This window comes from Argentina anserina, chromosome 3 (assembly GCF_933775445.1).
Source record: "Argentina anserina chromosome 3, drPotAnse1.1, whole genome shotgun sequence".
NCBI lineage: Eukaryota > Viridiplantae > Streptophyta > Magnoliopsida > Rosales > Rosaceae > Argentina > Argentina anserina.
Window position 1 is genome coordinate 2,173,428 of NC_065874.1, and position 23,658 is coordinate 2,197,085.

The window sequence follows — 23,658 nt, forward strand, 5'->3', positions numbered from 1 at the left end:
AGCTTTTAGAGAGTTAAGAAGTTCGAGTATTAATGTAGAGTAAGTAATTTGTAATTAAGCATCAGTTGGTTTCATTTGACTCCCAACCTCATGAAATTTGATCGAGGAACTTGTGTTTAGATTCTGAAACAGTTCTTCATGGTATGAACAAATTACACGAGCTATGTGTTCTAGTATTTTGGAGACATTTCAACGAGCACATTGTTCTCGCTTCAAGAACGAAAAAATGTGATAAAATAGATGAGTGGAACTGGTGAGTAAAATTCTACGTGAAAAGATTGTTTGCCAACTCTATCTGGATCTGCACCTGAGCCGGACACAGATGATAATTCTAGTTCTCCTTCCACATGGTTGTGGATTCTCATTTGACTTTCTTCATCTTTTACTAAAGTTAATTAAATTCTTTGGACCAAATATTTCTGCTCCACATTCTCCCCATTATCACAACAATTGTCAAACACATGCTGCAGTTTATGACTCAGTTTAGTCCCGATGTGCGATTAGATAAATTTACGTTTGTATATTTAATCAGCAGTAATTTTTAAAAATTTTATTTCTTTCTTAATTTGTCTTAAAGTTGGATTGAAGTTTGTGAACTTATGAAATAAGCTGATTCACCAAACACTTTGGTCATATTATTTGAGAATTTAATCCCATAATTTGGGCTAAATTCAACCTATATTACTTTGTTTTTGTTTGTATTATGTGTACGGAGCTTCTTGTCTCTCTGCACTAAAAAGTCTAAAGGCTTCTTATATTGCTCTTTTGAATAACTTCATTGTCTTAAGGTGGGAGAATCGATCAGTGCTCAACATATGGCATCCTGGTTGGTTTATTGGTTGAACTGTTAAAAAGGAGAAATTCTAAGTCTAAAATATAACAAATATTTTAAAATTAAGATAACAAAGATTTTTTGAAATTAAGACCCAATATTTTAAAAATAGTTAAATGATGACAATATTAGTATGTTGGTGATGGAAGTCGGTACGATGTGAAATGCGCAAGATTTCTGCTCATTACAAACTAGCTAGCGAGGCAGAGACAAAGAAGCACATCAGCAGAGCAACAATGTCTCCTCCTTTCCCAATCAGACATATTTTATTATGCAGAAGATTCCTTGTGCTGCTGACTCTTTCCCATGATTCCATGTCTCGCCTTCCTCCTCTTAATCTCTTGCTAGGAATAATTCACCCTTTTCATACATCTTATAAAATACTATGCATTTTTTCATGTCTATTTATTATAAAATCGTAAATTTTAACCGGTATAAAATATTTAAGAGAGATAATGTAATAATTCCCCAATCATTACTAAGTAGTGGCTTAAAGTCCCAAACTTGAGACACAATCCCAAACCCTTTGCTCCAAATTTACCCCAACACCTGAAAAATTGGGGTTCCCAAATCACATGCCCTTGTCTACCACCCAAACCCTAAATCCCCAAAAACAAAACAAATTCCAAGCCCCAAATCCACTCTCTCTCTCTCTCTCTCTCTCTCTCTCTCTCTCTCTCTCTCTCACACACTAACCCCACTAGTGTTTCTCTCTCTAAGAACACCACAGTGATATCTGTCGCCTTCAACTACGACTTTCCACCACTTACATTCTTCTTCTTCTCTCTCTCTCTCTCTCTGCTTTGTCAATTTGTATATATAATTTGTTTTAGGGTTTTTGGCCAAATGAGTCAAGTCGACGAAGCTGACGACGAGCCCTTGCCATTGGCTCACTCCATTGAAATTGAAAAACCCCAAAGCCCTAAACTTGAACAAGACCAAGAAGAACCACAACCCACTGTGGACGCTACGCCCCAAAACGACGACGGCGACGACGACGACGATCCCATGGAGGAAGACGCCTCCTCCTCCGTCAGCGCATCTCCGGTCTTCTGTATTGGGCTCAAGCAGCCCAGGTCTGATTTGCTGCACAAGATGAGCGTCCCTGAGCTTTGTCGCAACTTTAGGTATGAAATCAAAGATCGAAACTTTACTTTGTTTGTGTTTTGGATTGAGTTGAATTGAATTGGGCACACATTTGATTCGGAACTGGATGAAGGCATTGACCTGGTTTGAGCTCCCTGTGTTGTGCATTGTGGAGAGAAATTAGTCGAAAAAAATCGGTGTTTAGTATTTTTAGGTAATGAAAATTGAATGCAGAAGGTGTGGCATTGGAGAAGTACACACTAGTTGTTAATTCTAGTGCGGTGGACGAAATGTGGGATCTTAGTGATGATATGCATACTTTTTGTTGTCTTAGTTTTGATGTTTGTAGTTGAGTATAGTTGGATGGATTCGTAAGCTTTTCTTGTTTGTATTGCAGTGCTGTTGCGTGGTGTGGGAAGCTGAATGCCATAGCTTGTGCCTCGGAGACTTGTGCGAGAATTCCAAGGTCGGTATTTGTTTGTCAAGCGAATGTCTCACTAGCTGTCTCAAGATTTAAGAGTATGAGATACGAGAAGGCACTATGCAAGTAGAAACTGAGGTTCTCTCTTATAAAGTTTAAGAATCAAAGTAGCTAGCTTATTATGATTTAGAGAATTTTCTTCGTGTTCATTTCAAATTAAAGTATTTTTCATCCTTAATAAATAAAGAATTAAATGTTGTCTCTGAATCGCTAGTGTAAACTAAACTAGTGTGTTCAAATTAGAGTTCAGTTCTTGATAATCCTAACCCCTCTAGTGTAAAATTTAGCAAGTCTTGGCTGGTTGGAGCTACCGGTTGTTTAGTCTTGGGCATAATTTTTGATTTCCTTCATGATGGTTCTATTTGTGTAGGATTTTGACTTTCTTTTTTTTTTGTATTAATTCCGTTGTAGCTCTAATGCAAATCCACCTTTCTGGATTCCCATTCATATTGTAATCCCAGAGCGACCAACTGAGTGTGCAGTATTCAACATTAATGCAGGTATTTTTTTGCTGATTGAATCGACTCTTATAAGGGCCTTTGCTTCTTCAGACTGTACGTAGTTTTGCTGTAACATAACATGCCCAGTTAATAACTTGATAACTGTGAAGATTTGTAGCCCCTTTAAGTACCTATAGTGGAGTAAGATCTTTATATTTAAAAAGACAGCCAATATATGACATTGAAGTTAATTTCTTCTGAAGTTATCATAGTTTCACTTTTGAAGTCCTGATGGTCATTAGACTCAATGAAATATGTGAATTTAATGCGTTTTGAACATTCTGCAGATTCTCCTCGTGATTCTGTTCAGTTTATTGAATGGTCACCCACTTCTTGCCCTCGTGCTTTACTGATTGCTAATTTCCATGGAAGAATAACGATCTGGACTCAACCTTCTCAGGTAAGCTAGACTTGGATGAGTTTTCTCATACATACAAGATTTTTCTGTACCTTTTCTGCTATCAGCTCAAATGCAATCATGTTGGCTAATATGAGTATTTTATGCCCCTCGCATTATTATAGGTGTAGCTATTATCTAAATCTGTATGTCTTGTATCACTGCACAGGGGCCGGCTAATTTAGTACGTGATGCTAGCAGCTGGTCACTAGAGCATGAATGGCAGCAGGATATTGCAGTTGTTACAAAGTGGCTATCAGGGGTGTCACCAGTAAGCGCTTTCTTCCCTTTAAATAATAACGTGACTCCCCCAGGACCGTCACACGAAAAACGTCGACCAAGAGGGGAATCATATCCCTCTTTGGTCTCATCGGCGTTATAAGAAAAGCCGGAAAAGAAGACATGAAAAAAAAGGCTAATAGCGCCCGATAATTTCTCTATATATGTTCAAAAGCAGCAACTTTAAGAAAAACATACTTGTTGGTCTGCCAAATAGACCGCATATAAGTAAATTGCTGCATTTACTTTGTTAATATGTGTTCACTACAAGCTTCCATTTTTTGTGAAATGCACTACCCTTGATGTTCTGATCTTCTGTTTACCCTGTTCTGATCTTCTCTTTACCCTTCTCAATAAACCCAGTATAGGTGGCTTTCCTCAAAATCAAGTAGTCCCTCAAATGCAAAGTCAACTTTTGAAGAAAAATTTCTCTCACAACTATCCCAAAATTCAGGTATTTTTCGTCTTTGCAACCTCTTGTAAGTTCTTTGATATGATCTACATTCTGTAATATGAGTTTGCTTCGCATCTGATGCATTTTTTTAATGGTTTCAGATAGGTGGCCAAATTTTCTCTGTGTCTGTTCTGTGTTCTCGTCAGGCTCCGTCCAGCTACATTGGTCTCAATGGCCTCCTAATCAAAGTACTGCAGCACCAAAGTGGTTTCAAACAAGCAAGGGACTCTTAGGTGCTGGGCCTAGTGGTATTATGGCTGCTGATGCTATCATAACAGATAGTGGTGCAATGCACGTTGCAGGCGTTCCAATTGTAAACCCATCTACTGTTGTAGTTTGGGAGGTCACTCCTGGCCTTGGTAATGGATTTCACGTAACTCCAAAGATAACCACAAGCAATGGGATCCCACCTTCAATGAGTCCACCCAATTGGGCAGGTTTTTCCCCTTTAGCTGCATATTTGTTTAGCTGGCAAGATTATCTAATATCCGAATCAAAACAAGGGCGAAAGCAGACAGATTCAGATTTCAGTGATACCGTACCACTCCATTGTTCTCCAGTTTCAAATTTTTCAGCATATGTGAGCCCTGAGGCTGCAGCTCAATCTGCAAGAACCACCACGTGGGGATCTGGAGTTACTGCAGTTGCTTTTGATCCAACTCGGGGTGGTTCTGTGATAGCTGTTGTCATAGTTGAGGGTACTAACTTATACTTATTTCTTTTCTGAAAACTTTTTTTCTTTATCTAAATTCAATTTCAGGCTGTTGGTATAGTAACACAAGCATTTCTATGTTTTCTTTGTTTAATACTTAGTCTAGATTTATCTCTATAAATTATTTGCAAGAGTATAAATTTTTGTGAACAATTTCTGTTTTTGATCTGATGTCCTTTACATGCAATGTAACATATCATAACCTATTTTCATCATCATTATTTCATACTTCAGGAACTGGCCAAGATCTCCTTTAATTTTCTCTCCATAAGTACTGTTTGGATGTGAAATCTACTGTAATCAAGTTTAATTTTTGTCTACCATTTATTGCATGTATTTCCGTGTACAGCACAGTTGATGTAGGGGATTGAGTTATTTATCTTGTGTTCGGAACTATCTTATAATACATGGACAGCATAAGTGACATTAAGTGTTCCCTTTCTGTTCACTCGTGCAGGGCAATACATGTCTCCGTATGATCCAGATGAGGGTCCTTCAATTACTGGATGGAGGGTGCAACGCTGGGAATCATCCCTTCAGCCAGTTGTGCTTCATCAGATATTTGGGAATCCCACTTCTACTTTTGGTGGGCAGCCGCCCATGCAAACAGTTTGGCTGTCCAAAGTGGACACAAGCATACAACCAACTAATGATTTTAAAAATCACCAAGCATCTGCAACAGGAGTGATCTCTGAGCCGAAGAAGACACCAGATTCTAGCTTTGAGAAGGCAAAAAGGGTCAGTTTTGATCCCTTTGACCTGCCAAGTGATGTTAGAACTCTTGCTCGCATTGTATATTCTGCTCATGGTGGAGAAATTGCTGTTGCTTTTCTTCGGGGTGGGGTTCACATCTTCTCTGGTCCGAACTTTGCACCTGTTGATAACTACCAGATTAACGTTGGATCTGCAATTGCTACTCCTGCCTTCTCTTCGACAAGCTGCTGTTCAGCTTCTGTGTGGCATGACAGTAGTAAGGACCGTACCATTTTAAAAATATTGCGTGTTCTTCCGCCCGCTGTTCCAAGCAGTCAGGTGAAGGCAAATTCATCGGCGTGGGAACGTGCAATTGCAGAAAGGTACTTCAGAAGCATTGTACCTTCCAACTGATGAAATCTGAAATTCCCCACAATAGTACTTGTAGATGTTTATTTGGTTGTATAAACTATTTAGTTTACATATCATTAAACTGGCAATAATCATGGCAGGTTTTGGTGGAGTCTTTTGGTTGGAGTTGATTGGTGGGATGCAGTTGGGTGCACACAGAGTGCTGCTGAGGATGGCATTGGTATGTTAACATTTCTTTTGTTGTATTGGCATTCCTAATGCATGGTAATTTGGGATATATTCCTTCAGTCTTTTTATATGGATTTTTGCTGAGGCTTTCTGTTCTTCCAAGTCTTTTATCATGCTTTGTACGATAATTTCTAAATGATGTGTTCTGCCTTTTCTGGTGCAGTTTCTCTGAACAGTGTCATTGCAGTATTGGATGCAGATTTTCATTCTCTTCCCTCTACTCAGCACAGACAACAGTACGGTCCTGTAAGTTTTTCTGGCCGTAAAACAGGCTATACATAATTCTTTAGTACTTTGTCTGCCAATTTTGTCCTGAATATGTGAAAAACAAGAAACATATGTGAATAGTTAAAGTCATAGTAGGGGAATTATAGTTGCTCCATAGTAGGTGAAGGTCCTAAAAGTGTCTTTGAACTTATTAACTGATTTCTACCACTGATTATAATGAGAAAAAATATGCAGAATATATGTCGTTGTTAGATCTTTTATGTCAACTCAAGCCTGGAAGTGTAGTTTTTCCTTTTAAGACTAAGTTTTCATCCACCCTTGATTTGCATGGCAGCTGCGTTCTAGTTCTATTATCGTTTTTGGTCCCTCTATTTGGGTTTGTGACAGGGTTGTAGTTTATGCACCATTATAATGCAGTTGAATTTTGTTTTATCTTTGTATATTGCAGAGTCTAGATAGGATAAAATGCAGGTTGCTGGAAGGCACAAACGCACAAGAAGTTAGAGCAATGGTTCTAGACATGCAAGCTAGGCTATTGCTAGACATGCTTGGGAAGGGAATTGAATCGGCTTTGATAAATCCATCTGCTTTGGTTCAAGAACCATGGCAGGAAAAAGGTGAAACTTTATCTGCCATTGATCCTGAAGCAATGGCTGTTGAACCAGCTCTTGTGTCAAATATTCAGGTTGGTCACTGATTTTGTTTAGCTCTTCGATTCTGAACTTTTATTCAATGGAGGTCTGGATAACCAATATGCGGTACTTTACAAAACCGTATTTGTTAGCATTTATAACCTTTACTTTAAGATACGTGTCCGCAAATATCCTAAACTAAGTATGATCAGTGTGCACTTTGTAGTTCTTCGACTTCTCTTACTGGGTTTCCTTATGTAATTTTATAAGTTTATGGAAAAGAAATTATATATATATAGTCGTTCTTGGTTACGGACGTCCGGACCGTCCGGATTCGTCCATTCCGGCCACCGTCGTTGCGCGTCGCCGGTGGCCGGAATGGCCGAATCTGGACGGTCCGGACCTCCGGAGCTGAGATTTTCTGTATATATATATATATATATATATATATACAAGAAAGAAAAGCATTTCTATTCTAATATTGATATGACACAACAACAAAAAGCCAACTATTTGCAACCATTAAGGAAGAAAATAATGAGCAGACAAAGATGAAGGAGGAATGACTCATAGAACTATTACTTGGTTGATTTGGGCGTGTGTATTTATATTTCTTTTTGAAAAAGAAAGTTAATGTAATGTAGTATTTTATTATCCCATGTTCGGCACACCATATCCTGTTTTTGGAGGTTTGCTAATGTGTTAATGGATATCAATATATAATTCTCATATACTTTTTTTCTATCCTGAATTTTCTTCTGTAATACAGGCTTATGTTGACGCAGTTCTTGATTTAGCTTCACATTTCATCACTCGCTTGCGGCGATACGCTAGTTTTTGCCGCACATTGGCCAGCCATGCTGTTACTTCCGGCACTGGTAGCAATCGCAATATGGTGGCTAGTCCTACCCAGAGTGTGGGTTCTCCTGCAACTAGTCAGGGTCAGTATGCATTTTGCCTTATTACGGAAAACTAAAAAAATATCTACTTTATTGTTGGGATCATCTGTAAAAATGATTAAAACAATTATGATTCAAGTTAAATAATGATGCCTTTCAGAACTGAACAAATATTGGTAGATCCTAAATGGCAAACCATTGAATTTTCAAGGCAGCTTTTCGTGTTTCATACACAAGTAGTTGGGGATGATTTTTTTTTGTTATAATGTTATTAATGGGCTGATTCTGTTTATTTAATGATGCCTCTTATTTAGTCTCCTATTTTGCATTGTCTGGTTTGAGTATTTCTTTGACAGCGTAATGCCATGCTTTTGCAGGAGGTCAAAATGGACCAACAACTTCCACAGGAAACACCCAGATGCAAGCTTGGGTACAAGGTGCCATTGCGAAGATCAGTAGTACCTCTGATGGAGTTCCTAGTTCAACTCCAAACCCCATCAGTGGTCCATCTTCTTTCATGCCAATAAGTATAAACACAGGAACATTTCCAGGAACACCTGCTGTTAGGCTGATTGGGGATTGCCACTTTCTTCATAGATTATGCCAGCTTTTGCTTTTCTGTTTTTTCTTTCGGCGAACTCAGCTACCCCGTTTTGTTGGGGGTGCACAGAGAAATACTGATGCAAACATACAAAAGCCTCAGCCTGGGGCTCCTGGGAAAGTGGAAGAAATCAGTTCTGTTTCTGTCAAACCAGCCTCAGCCATAGTTAGACCGGAGGAGGGTCAAGCAGCTCGGGCTGGTCAGATCATACCTGCAGCAAAAGGAGTGGAGGAAGGACCTGCTGGAAGGTCAAGATTGGGTGCTGGAAATGCTGGTCAGGGATACACTTTTGAGGAGGCAAGAACTGAATGCTCCTTTATTTTATGACGTGCACACAGATGACATCTAGTTTATTGTTTATATCTAGCTTACTTTCTATTATATCCAATCTGTAAATTGATAGTGCATCCTTATGGATCTTCATTTCTCAATAGTGATTTTGACGGCATTCTCAGTTCATTTAGAATTTTCTTTGCCATACAGTGTAAGCAGAATTTAGAATGATGTATCTGTTGCTTCTGATGTAGGTGAAAGTCCTTTTTCTCATCCTTATGGATCTTTGCAAAAGAACAGCGAATCTGGCACATCCATTGCCAGTTTCTCAGGTGGGAAGCAACAACATTCAAGTGCGGCTGCATTACATTGATGGAAATTATACAGTACTTCCAGAAGTTGTGGAAGCATCTCTCGGCCCTCATATGCAGGTATTGTTGGCTTTCTAAAGACTACCAAATATGATGCAATCCTAATTAGACACTGCAACATTGCGAAAAGTAAAGAGACTTGTAGGACAGATTCAGTTTTGGTGTATATTATGACCCATATGCAGCAAGATATGCTAATGCTAGATCTTCCAAAATTGGGCTTTGTGGTTAATTTGAAACCTAGGTCATATTTGGAATAACATGCTTAGAAAGTGGGTCTGCAGCTTTCTCTTGAAGTAGCTTAGAAGTTCTGGAAACTCCCATATAGTGTACTTCTTTCTCATGCTATATGTTAAGGTGGAAGTCCTCTCTTATATCTACATTTCTTTTTGTTCTTATGGGTGATACAGAATATGCCCCGGCCTAGAGGTGCAGATGCTGCTGGTCTTCTACTCCGAGAATTAGAACTCCACCCTCCAGCTGAAGAGTGGCATAGACGGAATATGTATGGAGGACCTTGGTCCGGTCTGGATGATGTGGGCCATCTAGATGATACTCCCAAGCTATTTAACTCTCATGACTCGGTCGATTTGGGATTGATGGAAAGTTGCGATGTCTATTATGGAGCCCATGGTCTCTGGCCAAGGAAACGCAGAATATCTGAAAGAGATGCAGCTTTTGGCTTAAACACTTCTGTGGGTCTGGGGGCATATCTGGGTATAATGGGATCACGGAGAGATGTTATTACTGCTGTATGGAAGACTGGTCTTGATGGTGTTTGGTATAAGGTTCGATATGAAAGCTCTCTCCTTGTTTTCTTTTCCGTTCCTATATTAATAGTCTATGGCCCCATCACTCTTAATTTTTTGCAACTATGCATATGCAGTGCATAAGATGTTTGCGGCAGACTTCAGCTTTTGCTTCCCTAGGTGCTACTGGTCCGCCTAATCAAATTGACCGGGAGACGTGGTGGATCAGCCGCTGGGCTTATTGCTGTCCCATGTGTGGTGGAACATGGGTTCGAGTTGTTTAGACGACTGAACCTACCATGTTATTTATTAGGTGGGTTCTATCTGTTACTGATTTATATGTGGTGAGATCCACAATGGAGACGCACAAGGCAATGCTGATCACTGGCAACTGATAATACATGAGCTGCTGATGATTGCCGGCCAAGTGATGTGATGCACCAGACAGGTGTCTGTTAAGGTGATCAACATTAGAAGATTGTCTCTGTAAGCAGTCACGCTGATCTTTATATATCAACTTAATGCCATGACCTTGGTGCTGGGGTTTGAAATGAAGAATCTAGCCTCGGGCCAAAGTTCTTATGACCACTTTGTTCTTAGTTGACTACTCCCTCCACTTGTTAACTTACATGTCAATGTAGTTATACTATGAAGAGCTTATTTTTGGTTCATGGGTGAGGGCAGTGGTTGGTAGGATCCCACAAGTCTAACTCTGAGTTATAGGTAGATTAATCTATATCTCTGCCATTCGTAAAATCGTAAATGGAGAAAATGTATAGGGTGCTGCTAAATGTACCCAACAACAAATATCTAAGTGTACCCAACAACAAATATTTTTCAATAAATCTTCCGATTCTACCCCTGTAAGCTTTGTTTTTTCCTACACATAATTTGACTTTTCCATTGACTCAACTCTATTCAATTCAATCATTTTGTTGATAAGGTAATCTTAGGTCTGCTCAAAGATTGATTGGCTTATCTCACATGAGGATGACGTTTTTCGATCTTCTCCAAGGTTTCATATGTACGATGGTTTATGTTTTGGTTTTTGGTTGAGTTCCAAACTTCGATTCTTTAGTGTAAATACTCAAGGTTAACGATCCCCTTGTGGATTGGTTGACTTTTATGTATATATTAGACGTGGTTTATCTATTAGAAGTATTAATCAATGTGCTATCATAAGAATGGTAGAATATAACTGGTCAAGATGGAACTGCAGCAATCCGAGTGACTTGTTGGCTCCAAATTGTTTCAAGATTTCACAGTAATATCCTTCATTATAATAGAGAAAGAAACCTGAGACCTGAGAGAGAAGAAAAGGGCTCCCTGAAGAGAATGATGAATGAAGAGGTAGAAGAACTCAAAAGTTCCGGAACACGACGGTTATTTCTTTGTGATAATGAATTACAAAATTATAAGTATTTAAGAGGTAATATGGGAAATAAATACCACAATTTGAATTTTGGGTACACCATATAAGAGATCTGTTGGGAACATTTAGCAACACCCAAATGTATATGACCCTTTGTTCCTGGGTTCTGCTTATTCAGCAAATCGATGGATGTTCATCACTTCAATATCACTTTTCTCCTGAAATCCTCATAATAGCCTCAATTATATAAGATATGATTAGTCACCAAACAACATAATTATAGTTGATATAAACCTCCCTAAAGTAAAAGAAGAAAAATTGCATCAATACACGGTAACATGATTTATTTTCTTCTGTTGTACGCCAACTGGAATTTAGTTTTTTTTTTTTGAAGAAGAAGAAACTACATTACAGTATAAAAAGATTACAAACAAGAACGCTCGGTGGTGGAACTATTGAGAAATTACTCCGTCTGACCGACACTACTATTGGATGAAAAAGCTTAAACCTATTTTTAGTTATTCAAAGGAATTCCGTTCACTATATGTAGTTATGTACATTGTTGTTAGGGTGTACAAACTAAATGATCTAATTAGAGTTTAGAGTTTACAGTCGCAACTAGAATTTCGCTGTGCGATTGAACTCTTATATATCTCATCATCTGGTTATATGTTCTTGTCGAAATGATTCAACTCCACAGCAGTTCAGTAATTGGTTTAAAGAAGCACCCACATTTTCTATTTTACAAAATCGCTCTTTCGTAACTTAAATTTTAAAATTATTAAAAGAAAAAACGAAAAAAATCTCTTTGATCGTAGTTCATCATACTGCCGATAAAATAGTAAGATAGATATCAATATATCAACAGACTGTTACATTCTAGTGAACTACTATTTTTTTAATTTTATATCTAATAACTGTTCCGGGAGAATTATTATTCTACCCTTGTATGTGTCTTAGCCTAATAGGTTTCCTGTTAGGAGATAGATTAACATCTCCGTAATAGATTAGGACTCCGAATCCTACGGGATTGTGGTTTTGTAATGCCTATATATAGGCCCCCATATCATTCAATAATACACAATTATTTCATCCTGAAACACGTTATCACGCACTTTGCCCTAAAACCCTGAACTTTTAGAGCCCTATTTGTTTTTCTTCTCTTTTCTCCGCCGGCCGCCGCCGCATCGCTCGCCGTCGCATCGCTGCCGCCGCATCGCCGGCGCACCCCCTGCTCGCCGCCGCATCGCCGGCACACCTCCTGCTCGCCGCCGCATCGCTGCCACCGCATCGCTGCAGCCCCTGCCGCAACCCCCCTGCAGCCCCTGCCCGCAACCCCTGCACGCAGCCTCGCAGCCCCTGCACGCAGCCTCGCAGCCCCTGCACGCAGCCCCGCAGCACCGCAGGGTCTCCTCCGCATTCGCTCCGCAAAAACATCTTTTTGCCCCGCAAGTCCCCGCATCAAAACCTTCAAAATTGCTCCTCCCGCATATTCACGCAAGAGACGTGAAATTCACAAGCAAGGACTTCGCTCAAGAGAAGCTACTCCCGTATACTACAAACCTTCAAAGGTAAATTTTTCATAAACGTTCCCGCTTTTGAACGTATAGATATATTATATCGGGCGCTATTAGCCTTCTTCTTGTCTTAATCCCGGCCTTTCTTATAACGCCGATGAGACTATAGAGGGATGGGTTTCCCCTCTTGGTCGATGTTTTCTGTGTGACGGTCCTGGGGGAGTCACGATTGTTTTGAAAGGGAAGTTAATCGATTTTCGTGTGGTCGCCTGAGTGCACCGCTGTTTTGGGTGCGATCATGAGAATCGCCGATATGCATCGATTATTTTGTGACCATATACATCACAACCCTTCTAATTCCGGTTACATACTTGAATAGTTTTGATTATTCGAAACCTATACAACCCTCGTTTCTTATGGATGCGTCGCCATCACGACTGTTATTTGAATGTTTGAGTTTCTTAAACTCATGTCTATAAACGATAATCTCAAGATCTACGTACTCATTTATTTGAGTTGATTCATTACTCTGATGCAGCACTATTTGCTGACAAAAAGATCCCAAAAATAACGAATTCTATGGGACACACTTAAAAGTGATTTAATGAACGTCTATGACGACGTATTACCAGAGTTGACCTTGAAACATGCTCCACATCCGAGAAACACATGTCATTTATTGGCACCTGTATCTATTTCTCGAGGGAATTTTGGAGATGGAAACGTAACATTCTTCCATTCTCAAGTAAGCACATTTTTTAGCCTCAGGCTAAGGCTCCGCCCAATCAGATATGCAAGATTTTGTTGCTACAGACTTTTGATTAGTCAATCTATTTTGACTATGTCTTCTGCTTACTATTTTTCAAGTATGACGTTGGCATTGCCATGATTATTGCTCGACTTTAGCTTAAGTCGTCTATTGGAATTGGAAGCTTGTTTGTGTTGTATTAAATATTGGCATATTCTATAAAATCTCTCGTATTTCTTGTTTACAAGATTGACTCGTGAGAATTTTATTTGCCTTGGCTTAGCATGCATGGTCAACGTTGCAACTCACGTGGTTTTTAAATTGGCCGCTTTTGGGTTACATGGGACCCCAATAGCACTACATTGTGATTTTGGACTTTGAAATTTGGAAAACGGACCTCGGAACGTCAAAATTGACGTCGTTTTTTCCCGGTTACTCTTACGGCGTTTCCAGAACGTTTTTTGACGTTTTACCGGCGTATTCGCCGCCTTCCGGCCATATTCCGGCGTTTCCGGCACCGCCATCCGGTTCCGGACGGCGTTCCCTGTCGGACCTGAAGTTATGGCCTCCATACCGGCCAGGTCCGGGCACTGCCGGCCGGATTTCCGGCAATCGGTCCCGCCGGCTTCCGACGAGTTTTTCCGACGTTTTGTTTCGTCGTTTCTCGTCATTTTTCCGGCATATCTCAGCAGTTCTTGCTGCCATGTTTTCCTAGTCCAAAATTCACCCGGTTTTGAGTTAATTTGACATGGTTTTCCGGTTAATTTTCCGGTTTTCTCCAAGTCGTTTCATAGCTCAAATGATTTTATTATTATTGGTGACCACCCGCACCAATTGGATGGTTTTTACCACCCAAATTGTTTGGTATTCAACTGCTCCAATACCATGTTTTTCCAACTTTTGAGTTGAAGAATGTAGTTCTATTGCCATGTGATACATTCGATGGGATTGCCATTTGTTTCAATCCACTCTCTTACAATATCCTACGGCGTATTGTGTAGAGAAGTTCACCGCGTTGTTGACTCTCTTAATCTTCATTTTGAGAATGTCCCGTCGTGAAATTGAGCGTCTTGCTAATTGCGTAACCACCCACACTGTCCTACGGCGCAGGTAGTTGTTTTACGGATCTCGTGCGGAGATTGTGTTGTATATCTTCGTGCCTTGCTAAGTTTTAAAGGCCATTCATGCCAATGATGGATTTTCATCTTGATATTTGTGTTAAGAATGGAGAGGAATAAATCTGTCAGATTTCATTGACAGTATCTTTTTCAAGCTTCGACAGTAGCTTTGTTAGCCTGCAGACATCGTTTTGCTTGCCTGCAGCAGTAGCTTTATGTAACTCAAGATTCTTTGAATCATGGGTTCGGTTTTACTGTCTTCTCGGTTTTGACATGATCGTTTTTTGGTCATTTTGAACAAGATATGATGATTCGAGTTCTTTGAAATTCACATTATCATCTATTTTTCATGTTCACGAAGCGATTGGAGGACCACCTCACCCATGCTCCACACGGTGAGGCCGAGCCTGCCTATTTCGGCGGCTCCATGGCATTAAGGCCGTCGGTGGCGGCATCCCCTCCTTCACAGGAGCTTGTGATGCCTCCCGTGTCTTCTAATGCCTCCATGACAATCTCTGATGCCAATCGCTCATTTTGCAAAGCTTGTTCTTTTGCTAGATTTCAAGGAAGTCCTTATTTGCTAAGGCTCCAACCGAGAACATTCCATTCTTACAAAGTATTTAAGGTGACATTAGTGGACCCTATCCAACCGAATACGGACATTTTTCGGTATTTTATGGTATAGGTTAAGAGCATCGACGCGTTGGTCACACGTCGCTTTGCTTTCCACAAGAAACGCTGCATTCGCTAAAGTTTTTAGCTATGATCATCATACTAAGGGCTCACCACCCTTCCCATCCTCTCAAATCTATTTGATTGGATACCGTTGGAGAGTTCACCCCCACGACTTTGATGATTTCGTTTTGCATGTCTACTGGGATCGTCGTTGAACATATTATTCCTCATGTTCATTCACCGCACGATCTAGCAGAGCTCGGACTTGGTTATGGGTTCTAACCTGCCGATTTTTGCATGGAGATATGTAATGATGTTGCATGCAGCGACACTTATTCGTTTCAGACCCAGAACTTGCCAAGCGTTTAGTGCGTACCAAATGGTCACTGGATACGGTCCCAACGTTCTTTTCACTAACGCCTATTTGGTTAAAGTTATTTATGTGTCTCTATTGTAGTTATCTCAATGGGTCTACTTGAAACGATTAAGTATTCTGGTTGGTTATGATTTATGAATCACCAACACTTGTCCGCTATTTTCCAATCTACAACCGTCGATCTCTATCCTGCGATATTAGCAGACGGTCACTTTGATGAGACATACTTCCCGTCGTTAGGGGGAGATATGGAATGCTCACATTCTGGTTTTAACGCCAGGAATTGACGTGGTGTGGCACTATGTCTCATTAAGATCCCGCACTACTCAAAGTGAGTAAATGTGCAACGCATTATCGACCTCCAGAAAGTCAAATATTCGATGCTTAATGACTTTATTGATATTGCGAAAGTGACGAGATCGCACATAAATGCTGTGATGTGCCGGTAAGGTTGGGACTCTCAGAATATGGGAGAATTTCATATGACCTGGTCCTAGCACCGTTGGCACCATCCCTGACAGTGGCAAGGAAGCCGGCGATGGCACCATCGTACGCTGTGGTGTTGTCGGCACCCGTGGCATTGCACCACAAAACAAGGGCGGCAAACGCAAAGATGGACTAGTAAGGGTCATAGCTTCGGTCTTGGCTCCTGCCTAGATGAGGGGGAGACCATTATTCTCTAGAATCAAAACTAGAAAGAAGCGAAGTGCGTAGGCACAAGTATTTCGCGCATCATCAAGAGATATTCTCTAAACATGTGTATCAACTAAGTTTCTGTGGGATGCTACAGACTCCTTTTGTTGATGTTAGAGAAGAATAGAAATCTCACGAATTGATCGTATACAGCGCGCGCGCGTGTTTAATGTATTGATCTCCCATGATTGATGATGTATTCGCTTATGCCCTTATTCCGTTGTAAATCATCAACGATGAGTAACTTGACCGAAGTGGAAAGAATCAATACAGTTTGAACTAGACTTGTTATGTTGGTCGTTGTTCGTAAGATGAAGTCATGCAATATATGCAGGACTTATGGCGCAAAGATTGTCTCATTATCCTAGTATTGAGTACGATGAGTTATATTCTCTCGTTATGGACATAATTTCTTTCCGCTACTTGATCAGTAGTAGTGTCCATGAAAACTGATTTGCAGCATATGATAGTGGTTATAGAATATCTGTAAAGGGATCTTGACGCTGATATAAGAGTGCCCGAGGGACTTTAAATGCCTTCAGACCACGGAGAGATTATGTAATCAGATTGCGACGTTCGAGAGAACGTAGTACAATCGGTTGCAAGAACTCATACCCATATGTGTTCATATGAAGTTAATTCTTGATTCTCTATTCCGTCTAAGTATAGATGATGAAGAGATTCAATGAGCTATACATTCATACATGTTAGTGTTGTTGGGACACTATTGCTTTCATTATGACGTGATTAACTATGCGCCTATGCATTGTCATTGGACTTGCATTGCTTCTTTGACATGGGTTTAGTTCTACACTTAGTGAACCAACACAAATCCTATCCACACCAACGCCGCCAGCAGCTCCAGCAACATCAACGTACGCCTTGGTGTAGCAGTCGACACTGGTAGCGTAGAGGATGCGTACGGTTCTGTCTTGGACAAAAAATCAGTCCTTCATTGGTCCATTCCCCCATTTTTTTCGCGAAAGACACATTAAATGTGACAAATAAGAATCTATCCAGTTTCGTAGGTCAACTTCAACGAGACCTACAGGACAGCTCGCTCGATGAAATATGGTGAAATTAGTACCGTTGGAAAGGTCTATGTGTCTACTTTGAAGGGACATCAACCTTTCGTTCATAGCTATCATATTGAGTGAGTTATGGCCGTTTTAGCAAAGTAGGACAGTCCTGTCCGAAAATTTGCAAGTCAGTCAACTTCGACAGAGCATTGTGAACTGCTCCGATCGGATAAGGTTGTGAACCTTATGTCACTGGAAAGCCACGGGTGTCTACTTTTCAGAACATTTTACGGTTCGCTGATACCTATTTTGACGAAGAAGTTATGGCCGTTTAAGTGAGTGAATGTCATTCTACCCGAGAATCTGATTTTCATTGCAAACTCTTGTTTTGAGTTGTTATGCAATCTTGTTTCCTAAGATCTAAGTTTGGCTAAGTATAGCATGAATGATCTAAGGATGTGTGGCTAGATTAATGATTAATCATTAGCCCAAGACTACGTTTGAGAAACATGTAATGAACGTTGTATACGTTATTCTTTGTACTCCATGATTATGGCACTAATCAGGGGGAGTTGTTTCGTAGACTTCAGGGGGAGTCTAGCTCACATGATGCTATCAAATGTAGACGGTGCGTTGTGCTCTTTTTCCCTTCGATCAAGCTTTTGTTTTTACCCAAGAGGTTTTTATTTTGCTTGACAAGGTTTTTACCGAGGCAACGATGTGTGCACCATGCAACCTAGGCATGCGACACAAGGGGGAGTGTTCCGGGAGAATTACTATTCTACACTTGTATGTGTCTTAGCCTAATAGGTTTCCTGTTAGGAGATAGATTAGCATCTCCGTAATAGATTAGGACTCCGAATCCTACGGGATTGTGGTTTTGTAATGCCTATATATAGGCCCCCATATCATTCAATAATACACAATTATTTCATCCTGAAACAATAACGAGTTTGTTATAAATCGAAATTTAAACGCCAATATTAATGAGAATTTTTAAAATAAAAGAACATATAAACAAATTTAAAAAAAGGTGCAAGAAAAGTAAATTAGTATTTGCCGGGAAAAAAAAAAGGGAAAGCGCTGAAATCTCACAACCACCGAAATCAAATCGGAGAAGTGGAAGAAATAGAGAGCGATGAGCAGCAGCACCGGCGGCCAAGGTGGACCCCACTCGCTGGCCTTCAGGGTGATGCGTCTCTGCAAGCCCTCATTCCAGGTCGACTCCATCCCCCTCCTCCTCGACCCCGCCGATCTCCTCGTCGGCGAGGACATCTTCGACGACCCCCTCGCCGCCGCCAACCTCCCCCGCCTCCTCCAGAGCTCCTCCTCCGACTCCTCCTCCGATCCCAGCTACCGCTCCAGATTGCTCCTCCACCATCCCTCCGACTCCATCGGCCTCTCCGGCCTCCTCGTCCTCCCCCAAGCCTTCGGGTCACTCCGTCACTCTAACCTTCTCCTTCTTCTTCTTCTTCTTCGTCATTTCTAGATTCCGTTTTTGAATCTCTGAAAAATTCGCAGGGCGATTTACTTAGGAGAGACGTTTTGTAGCTACATTAGCATCAACAATAGCTCTAATTTCGAAGTCCGTGACATTATAATCAAGGTTTGTTTGTAATTTTCCGAAATTTTCGACTTAATTTTTGTGTCTTAATTGTTTATTGTTACGATTTTAATGAAATTTAAGCTGAATTTGGACATTTTTAGTCTTAATTATTACGGTTTTGGTCAGATTTGAGCTGAATTTGGAAATTTTTAGGCGGAGATGCAAACAGAGAGGCAGAGGCTGGTGCTGTTGGAGACGTCGAAATCACCCGTGGAGTCCATTCGCGCCGGAGGGCGGTATGATTTCATTGTTGAGCATGATGTGAAGGAGCTCGGAGCTCACACGTAAGCTTGCTCACTCTAACTGATTTGTTGCCATTGTCCATTGTTGTTTCCATTGTGATTGTGTTGGTGTTGAGGTTTTTTAGGTTGGTGTGTACTGCGTTGTACAATGACGGTGAGGGTGAGCGTAAGTACCTACCGCAGTTCTTCAAGTTCATTGTGGCAAATCCTCTTTCGGTTCGGACTAAGGTATGGTTTATGCCTTGGCATTTTGCATTTGTAGTTTGAGTCATGTTCCTCTAATGACAATATTTCGCTTGTGCTGAGGGACTTTTTGAATTTGATTTTGATGTGCAGGTCCGCGTTGTTAAGGTACGTTGAGGTTCACTGAATCTGTCAGCTGTAAGTTTAAAAATGCAGTCTTTTGGATAGAAATTACAAGTTATATCTTTACACCTTGAAACTTGAGCATGCATGTGCTAGATGGGAGTATCTGAGCTTGCATATCCTTAAGGCCTATGTAGCAACTCTGTTCTTTTTCATAACTGTCTGGATATACTCTCATTTACATACATATATGTATTTTGATTTAAGCATTTGCCTGTAATAGCTCCCTATGACAACTGCTTTAGTGTATTATCACCAGGACACTACCTTTTTAGAGGCTTGCATTGAAAATCATACAAAGTCAAATCTTTTTATGGACCAAGTTGAGTTCGAGCCTGCTGGGCATTGGGGTGCAAAACTTCTGAAAGCTGATGAACACCATTCTGAAACGAAATCTCAAACGAGGTAAAAAATATTGTGCATTTTTGGCAGAATTTCAAATCCGTCTCATTTTTATCTTTCGTGGAGTCTAAATCGTCGTTATCACTCATATTTGAGTTGTTAATGACAGAGATCTGTTTAAGCCACCAGTTCTCATCAGATCTGGCGGAGGAATTCGTAACTATCTTTATCAATTAATATCATATGGGTCTGCTCAACCAAAAGTGGAGGGAAGCAATATTCTTGGTAAACTCCAGATAACTTGGCGAACAAATTTGGGGGAACCTGGTCGCCTACAAACACAGCAAATATTGGGCACTGTGAGTTTTCTGTCTTGACATAAATTTAAGAAGAAGGAAGAATGTTGGTCCATTATCTGTTTATTTTATTTTACCTCTGCAGTGTTTCATTCTCTTCACAAGAATCTGTTTAATCAGAATTCCATATTTGGATTGGAAATAAGTATATGAATATCCTTGTGAAGTGAATGACTACTCGTCTGCAGTGATGTATATCGCAGGCTTATGCACATAGTAGACAAATTAGGAATGGGATGTTTGCAATGTCTGAATTTTGTTTTTAATTTACTAGGACTATCTTAGGGTAAGTTTAGTGCTGAGTAGTATGAAGTTAATCTGAAAATCAAATCATTTGATATCTTCAGTGGAGATTGAGAAGCTAAACTCATAGTGTACTAATTTAACATATTACTGTTTTGGGTTAAATATTCTGCCTAGACGCTTGAAGGGATACACATTCACCCTTTTGATATACTATTTGCAGCCCATAACACGAAAGGATATTGAGTTGCAAGTTGTGGAGGTACCATCTGGCATCAAATTGGAAAGACCTTTTACGGTAATTTTACATCTTCTTGATGTATTACATGTGCCTGGTACTGTAGCTTGACAATATAAATCAGAAATTGCCATCTGTGGCTCCTTGTGCCTGTTGAACTTCATCCCTTCCCTTCCCCCTAACCCAACAAATATATACATACATTACTGGTCAATTTCAGTATATAATGTGGGTGACAATAAATTAACTAAATGAGGTTTTACTGACCAACTATATCGTCCTGCAGCTACACTTGAAATTAGCAAATGAGACAGAAAAAGAACTTGGCCCTTTTGAAGTTTCTTTATCACAAGATGATTCACGCGAGGAGAAGGTTGTCATGATTAATGGTCTTCAAACTGTGGTAATGTGTTGAATCTTCTGCTCATATTCAAAATTGTGTTTGAGTCCTTTTTGAAGTCATACGGTTGGTCTGTTTTGATATGACCATTCACATCTGCTTCGGTAGCTGCTCCATTTGTAAAATATTTGATGTCAAGTAAAAGCACTAATTGGTGGCCTCGTTGAGTGTTTTCCTTTCACTTTATGTTGCTTGATTTTGTAGGTTTACTGTATGTAATAGACCTCATAAACACTTTTAAGTTTCAACTAACTCAAATGGCTTACGTAATATTGTGCAATCCAAGATTAAATCAAAGGCCAAGATTTCGCTAACCAAACCTAAATTATTATTCTACTTTTTCCGTATCTAGTTAACTGATCAATGAAATTGAATTATGTACAGGTATTTCCAAGTCTTGAAGCATTTGGCTCCAAGGAGTTTCATCTGGTACAAAAACTTATTTGTCAGCACCTTATGGATTCTTTTTAAGCATATTTAATGTCTAATTATTTATTATTTACTAAGATAGTTTCAGTGGAAGCATCAATAAGTATATATATTAACCATGACATTTAGACCTTTTACCTAAAGTCATATATGTAGATTACTTGTCATTACCACTAGATGTTGCTGGGAAAAAAGGGAAATACAATTTGAAAGGACAGAAAACTCTATCACTCCAGATGACATGCCGAACATGCTAAAGCTTGTCAAGACCCTGATTTGGTTGAAACTCTCTTGTGCCATAAATTTATCTTTTGTTTAAAACATGATTTCCAGGGCTCTTCCAACTGACAGACCTCAAAAAGCTCGGCCGGATCATTTTTCACGATTTTTCAAAGTTAGGAATTTGGAAAAATCATCTAAAAAAATCAAGTCCAGTTTTTCCAGTTCTGTCAATTGGAGCATTACTTGAAAATTATGATTATGATAATAGGGTGGAGAAATTTTGGTAAGAAAAAATGAACATGCGATTTTGGCCAAAAAACCGTGTAGTCCACAATTTTGGTGAAAAATACATTATTTGGACCAAAAGTGCATGTTCTTGTTTTCTTACCAGAATCTTCCCAGCCCCAAATCTTGATATTTAAGCAATTATCCAACTGAAAGAACTTTAAAATCTCTACTTTTTCAATTTTTGAAACTGTTAACTTGGAAAAGTCATTATAAAATTTTGGTCAAGATCTTTATGAGTTTCATCAGTTCGTAAATTGCTTAGAAATCACGCTTCAGGGGGTGGGAAGATTTGGTAGAAAAATAAGAGTGCATTTTTTGCGAGAAAAACATGTGCTTGGGGTGGAATTTGAGATCTTGGACATTTAAAAGAAAGATATAACCTTTTTTATTCACATTCTTTTGTTCTCGTGGGATTGGAACACCGTCGTGTGTGCCTGGTCTCACTTGCATGCATTTGCATCGTTAGCATCACTTGCATGGCCTAGCCATTATCTCATTGTACTTTATGACTAACAGTGGATTAGGATTTCATACTTCAAACAGTCGAGTATAATTTATGTTGGTTGAGTAATTCCTTAGAGCTTCTCTTTGTCATTATAGAACCTCATTGCTACCAAACTCGGAGTTCAGAAGATCACAGGCATTACCGTTTATAACACAATGGAGAGAAAATCATATGATCCTTTGCCAGATTTAGAGGTTCGTTTTCATCTTCTTGATATAATTGAGGCACCAATCAGTTGGAGCTATTTCATCCAAAAGCTACCAGGAGTTATTCAAGAGTTATGCCAAGGCTTTTTTCCCATCTAAACCTGACTAATCAGATGCTTTGGTTATTCTTCTTTTCTGATCAGTAGTATTCTGGACTTATTGCAGATATATGTGGATCTGGACTGATTCTGCCTTAGTTGTCAGTGGTCTGGCTTCCTGTCTTTCGTGGAAACACTTGAGCATTTGAAACGCAAGGCGCTAGTTCACTGGGTTGATAAGTGGTGATGCTTTATGCTTATGGTGGACTGATAACTGTTATCAATCTCTGTCAAGTATGTGGCAGTTTGATTCTTTGGCTAGCAAATGTAAGGCTGTAAGAATAGAATGCCCAGAAACTGGCTCCTATATTTAGTTGCGAGGAAGGAAAGTAGTCTGTAAAAGATTTAGCTCAATTATATTAGAGATTTGTAATAGAAACTTTTTTTTTTCAATACATGAAAACGAAATTGTTATAGAAACTATTGGTACATCAGCGAACTATTGAATCCTTTGTTTAATGAACTACAGTTTCATCCCTCCTTGTCCTCTTCTATTTAATTATGTTATCAGACAATAGATAGGACCAAGACTTACTCAGTGGTGACACCATCACTCGAGTAAAGCATATTTTCTATATTATCACCAAAATTACAATAACCAACTTGCAAAGCAAGTTTACACTCCGGTTCTTCAATGCTAAGAGCATCTTTATCACTCTCTACTATAGTTTTTTAGCTATTTTAGAGAATATGTTTAGTTTTTTTTTACGAAAAATAGGGAATGCACTAGACTCGCTATTATAATTTTATTTTAATTTTTAACTGTTACATTCGACAAATTTGTCGAGTGAGATAGTTCAAAGTTAAAACAT

At 39.6% G+C, this 23,658-nt stretch overlaps 2 protein-coding genes across 2 annotated transcripts; both read left to right on the plus strand.

Moving 5' to 3' along the window:
* The first annotated feature begins 1,649 nt into the window (after window positions 1-1,649).
* LOC126788280 (mediator of RNA polymerase II transcription subunit 16) lies at window positions 1,650-10,654 on the plus strand. The gene is made up of 16 exons (XM_050514252.1): window positions 1,650-1,959; window positions 2,316-2,384; window positions 2,811-2,899; window positions 3,187-3,299; window positions 3,466-3,567; window positions 3,939-4,029; window positions 4,131-4,727; window positions 5,199-5,817; window positions 5,947-6,026; window positions 6,198-6,280; window positions 6,711-6,947; window positions 7,664-7,835; window positions 8,171-8,691; window positions 8,922-9,098; window positions 9,449-9,826; window positions 9,925-10,654. The coding sequence occupies exons 1-16, from the start codon at window positions 1,679-1,681 to the stop codon at window positions 10,069-10,071; spliced, it is 3,756 nt and encodes a 1,251-aa protein (XP_050370209.1). The 5' UTR covers window positions 1,650-1,678; the 3' UTR covers window positions 10,072-10,654.
* Window positions 10,655-18,385: 7,731 nt separating this feature from the next.
* LOC126788284 (uncharacterized) lies at window positions 18,386-23,316 on the plus strand. The gene is made up of 12 exons (XM_050514262.1): window positions 18,386-18,739; window positions 18,827-18,911; window positions 19,065-19,195; window positions 19,279-19,381; window positions 19,490-19,504; window positions 19,779-19,924; window positions 20,031-20,220; window positions 20,684-20,758; window positions 20,985-21,101; window positions 21,483-21,527; window positions 22,638-22,736; window positions 22,914-23,316. The coding sequence occupies exons 1-12, from the start codon at window positions 18,444-18,446 to the stop codon at window positions 22,932-22,934; spliced, it is 1,323 nt and encodes a 440-aa protein (XP_050370219.1). The 5' UTR covers window positions 18,386-18,443; the 3' UTR covers window positions 22,935-23,316.
* Window positions 23,317-23,658: the final 342 nt, after the last annotated feature.